At 44.3% G+C, this 5,056-nt stretch overlaps 1 protein-coding gene across 1 annotated transcript; it reads right to left on the reverse strand.

Moving 5' to 3' along the window:
* Positions 1-478: 478 nt before the first annotated feature.
* Positions 479-1,945, reverse strand: LOC112458616. The gene is made up of 2 exons (XM_025022352.1): positions 1,649-1,945; positions 479-1,535 (listed from the first exon to the last, which is right to left on the reverse strand). Exons 1-2 carry the CDS (start codon positions 1,652-1,654, stop codon positions 1,197-1,199), a joined length of 345 nt encoding a protein of 114 aa, XP_024878120.1. The 5' UTR covers positions 1,655-1,945; the 3' UTR covers positions 479-1,196.
* Positions 1,946-5,056: the final 3,111 nt, after the last annotated feature.

The raw sequence follows: 5,056 nt of genomic DNA on the forward strand, positions 1-5,056 counted from the left end.
GCCGAGCTCCCATCTGGGGTAAGGGACGCGACATTTGTCACGTCACACTATCAAACGGTCGCCACTCGGTTTGACCTCTGACTACCGAGAAGATAAGTATGCTTTGGCGCCTCGATTATATACAAGACTCTAATATTATTTTATTTCTTTCAGGTTGACGTCCAGGATGGATCATCACTGCTGCTCTGCTTCCTCGGATCTTCGCATTACCGCATACCGGAGTATAATTCACCGCGATTATTATTAACAATACTCTAATATTTTTCTTCTGTTTCAGGTTCCTGCCCAGGATGGATCATCCCCGCTGCTGGATTTCCCCGGATCCTCGCTTTATCGCATACCGGATCGCCGCTGGACAACGATGGATCATCGCCGATGGACAAGGTGAATAGAAGGTAAGTATGTTTAAATAATCTTGGAATTAATTTTCACAAATAACGATTCTCTTTATTTCAGATCGTCGGTTATAATGCTACAATGCTTTTTGCATACATAAGTTTCCACGTCAGAATGCACTTTGCCGCTCGGATATCACTCCAAGGTAAGTATGTATACTGTTGTATAACATTAACGATTACTTTATTTCAGATCGCCGTTTCAATGATACAAGATGTTTCACAATTGTCAAGGTGGTTCACAATGACTGGATCACGCACCCGTTTGTGCGTTCTACGGCCAACACTCTTTGATCACGTGACAGCTGTGTGTCACTCGCTTATTTCAAACAATTATTGCATTCGCAATTACACGGGAGCTTCCGGTTGTTATATACAACTAATAACGATGTCCGTACAATATTTCGTAGTCGTGAGACCCAATGTCCACGATTGTAATTTACTCGATATTCACTTCCGTTTGCTAATGTTGTATCCGAATTACTACCCTACGCTTTCGGCAAACACTTTAATGTTAATGGTAACTGGGTACCTCTCGTTATGTCGAACGAGTAATTTAACGCGATGACACGCGGGAGTTCCCAATTGTAAGGTATATCCAATAGCTATCGCCGTATACGTCCGTTCGCTATGGGTATACTAGAGAGACTTCCCCGAGCGATGGCTCTCGCTTTGGCCCCCACTACGGCGCGCCTTCCCCCTCTACGCGACTTTTGTTCTCGAACGTTCCTAACTACGCACTTAGATCACGCGGCCCCCGCGTGGGCTCTTTCTAGAACGTTCCGGTGGATATTTCCACGCTTATTGCGTCGTAGCGACGTTCCTCTGCTGGCACCGCTGCACCAGGTATCGTCGGTTGTCCGTCCTTCGTCGCCGTTGACGCCGACCCGTGCGCACCTTGTCGGAGATGCCCCTTGTGATGATTCCGGGCGAATTTCCCGTGGAAAATGTCCGGGTGCACTTGTCATTGCCGGCCGTTGACGCCCACCCCTCGGGTGCGTCTCTGGGGCGCCTAAAATGCCTCCCCGGATGGTTGCTCTCGGCGACGGTGCTCGCCGCGCCACCTGGTAGTCGGGCGATGGCGCCGACCCTATAGGCGGGCGTCCCAGGTCCTGCGGCGCTGGTTTCTGACCTTTGTTCCTGAGGCAAAGTTCGAAAGTCAGCATGACATGATTCGAGCCTGCTACAAGGACCGCTACGCTGAAAGTGAGTACGCCAAATCTGATTTACTCGACAACGCCGAGAATGCTTACGTGCATCAGCGTAGCGTCCTGTCCGAACAGGCGAACCGCCTCAAGCCCGCGCCAGCTTCCACGTCTTCCGCGCCGTCGGAGCAGGGGGGCGAGCGCGCGTCGAGAACCTCGCTGCCCCGTATACAACTGCCGCACTTTTCGGGTGCATACGAAGACTGGCTGTCCTTCCGGAATCTCTTTTGGTCGGTCATCGGCGACCAGTCGTTCATTTCGCCAGTCGAACGGCTGCACTACCTCCGCTCGTGTCTCAAAGGGCCAGCTGAAAAATTGATAAAGTCACTAACGATCACTGGCGAAAATTACGATCGCGGCGGAGCGTTCGGGAAGTACGGCGTCCCGACGCCGCGATTGCGTTCGGTGGCTCTCGGCCGTTTTCGGCACCGCTCGGCGCTCCGAGTCGGTTGCCGCGCTAAGTCCGTTTGCGGACTGATACGCGAGATGAATAGATTAAAAAAGGGCACAACGTGCCTTGTCTCGCCCGGCGGGTGTTCGGCCGGGCGGCATCCGGCTGATGCTCGCCGGGAATGATGCGTCTCGGGGCGCATCGTTACACTTCTATTATTTTGACAATTTTTTTCTGGAAAAAATTCCGTAAAAGAGAAGACACGTATTTTTTTATTTGGCCTACAATTAATATTGATGGAAGAATAAGATGGAAGAAAATAAATAAGATGGAAAAAAATAAAAGAAAAGTTACCAAAAGAATTTAGATGGAGAGTACAGATAACGACCAGAAAGAACAGGAAAGGTAGAGCGTGCGGAGGCATGTTATTAGGAATAAGGAAAAGTGTAGAAGAGGTAAAGGAAGGAAGGGGGATGGTAGAGGAAGAAAGAAGAATAGAAGGTAAGATAAGAATAGGAGAGGAAATATGGAGAATAATAGGAATTTATGTAAACAACAATATAGACAAGAAGTTAGAAAGTTTGAAGGAGTGAACGGAGGAGGGGGAGAAAGGAGTAATGACCATAGTAGGTGGTGACTTTAATGCGAGAACAGGAGAGGAAGGAGGATGGGAAGAGGAAGTCAAGGGAAGAGGGGAAGAAAGAGGGAGAAAATCTAAAGACAAATAGGTAAATAAGGATGGTAGGAAACTACTGGAATTTATCGAGGAAAGAGGATGAGTGATACTAAATGGAGGCATGAAGGGGGATGAGGAGGGAGAATTTACATACACAAGAGGAAAAGGTGAGACAGTTATAAACTACGTAATTGGGGACGAGGAGGTCAGAGAAAGAATAGAAAGATAGGAAGTAGGAGAAAGGGTAGACTCAGGGTGCAGTCCCATTAAGCACGGATCGGAATGACGGATCGGATTTCTCACTAAAATTGACTAGAATTGAGCGGTCCGTTCCAGTTCCGTTCCGTAACAGTTTTCTCTACCAGTTCCATGTAGCAAAAACGGATCGGAACGTCGCTTTGGTCGCAGGTAAATGTGCCTTATTCGTCGATATTTTGTTATTTTGATGCGACTGAAGCAATAAACATACATTATTTGTGCAATTATCTTGCCGATAACATTGTTGTGAGTACTCTGAAATACTGAATTGTAGAAGTAAAATATATTTTGTAACCAGATTCCGTTCTGTTTTTGCTACATGGGACTGGTAGAAAAACTTTTTACGGAACGGAACGGACATGCGTGATTGAGTTGAGAGAGAAAATGTCAAAAAAAAACGTAAACAATACTTTGTAATATTAGACAGTTTTAACTTACGTTGGAGTGCGCACGTGCTCTCTGGTTTGTTATTTTAACTATATACGTGTTTTTAGCGAAGTTGTATTGTTTGAACAATCTTTTCATTTCTACATCTATTTTATATATATCTAGACATCGTTCCATATCTGGATTTTGGCTGGCTGGAGGCACTACTCGTTGAAAAGGCTAAATTGAAAAAGAAGAAAAATTTTAACGTGGCTGTGTGAAAATAACATTTTGAAACACATAACGATGGATGAAAAAACAGTCTTATTAGTTATGTTAAAAATACTGCGAACGGCGAACAATTTACCAACTTGGCATACTGTACCGGTGTTTAACAGAGTGCGAAAGCTATATTTAGGTTACATTGTTTTATTGCAAAAGCTGGAAAATATGAGAAAAAACGGAAATTCTGGGTACGACCAATGTTTACGCACGAAATGAGGCATTTACAAGGTGTAAGTGACAATTTAGTCGTTGAGATGCAAATAACTGATCGTGAAAAGTTCTTCAATTACTTCAGAATGACTCCGGAAGTATTTCAAAAACTGCTAACGTTAGTTGGACCACGGATTCAGAAAGAAGAAGTTTGTCGAATCCCAATTTCAGCTCGTACAAGATTGCAGCTGACTTTGCGCTGGTTAGCATCTGGTGACAGTTTAGCATCTCATTCGTATGCATTTCGTATTGCATGCAATACAGCATCCAAAATCGTAAGGGAGACTTGCACTGCATTGTGGGAGGTCTTGAAAGATAAAGTTTTTCTGCAACCCACCGCTGACAATTGGCAACAGGTTGCTGACGAGTTTCAGAAAATCTGTCAATTTCCAAACTGCATTGGATCTATAGATGGAAAGCACATTATCATTCAGGTACGTATCTGATACAACCATTTTTCATACATTTTTTAATAAATCTGACATTATTGTATTCTTGTTAATTGTAGGCACCACCGAATAGTGGCTCGTCCTGCTATAATTACAAAGGTAACCACAGCATCAATCTACTTGCTGTGAGTGATGCAAATTGTTGCTTCAGCATCGTGGACATCGGAGCGGAAGGAAGGCGTAGCGATGCGGGTGTATTTGCTAGCAGTGACCTTGCTCGCCTATTGGATACGAAATCACTTCAACTGCCTCCGGACAGGCATTTGGATAATAGCGGATTCAAATTTCCATACGTCCTAGTAGGAGACGAAGCATTTCCGCTAACATCTTATATGATGCGGCCATACTCTCGAAGTAGGAACTTAACTGTTACGAAGAAAATCTTTAATTATAGATTAAGTCGGGCGCGAAGAACTGTAGAATGTTCATTTGGGATACTAGCGGCAAGATAACGAATTTTTCGTCGGCCAATTATCGCTCATATTTCAACGGCTAAATTAGCCGTTCAAGCTGCAACGGCTGTACATAATTTTCTAATGAAACACGAACTTCAATTGGAGCCAACGAAAAGAACTTATTCTGTTTTAAGTGGCAATGATCGAAATGTAACGTCGACCGGAATTGAAAATGTACGTAATTGCAGTGCGCGAAGGAACGTTGAGACTATACGAATTAGATACTTTTTTGCTACGTATTTTGAAACTTCGAACCCACTTGATTGGCAATGGAGAAAAGCTCTAAACAATGAGTATTAAATTTCTATCATGTATTATATATTATGTAAAAAGTGATCCCTCATGGAAAAACGCCCGTTGATTGTC

This window comes from Temnothorax curvispinosus, unplaced genomic scaffold (assembly GCF_003070985.1).
Source record: "Temnothorax curvispinosus isolate PA1 unplaced genomic scaffold, ASM307098v1 QBEX01009026.1, whole genome shotgun sequence".
NCBI classification, from domain to species: domain Eukaryota; kingdom Metazoa; phylum Arthropoda; class Insecta; order Hymenoptera; family Formicidae; genus Temnothorax; species Temnothorax curvispinosus.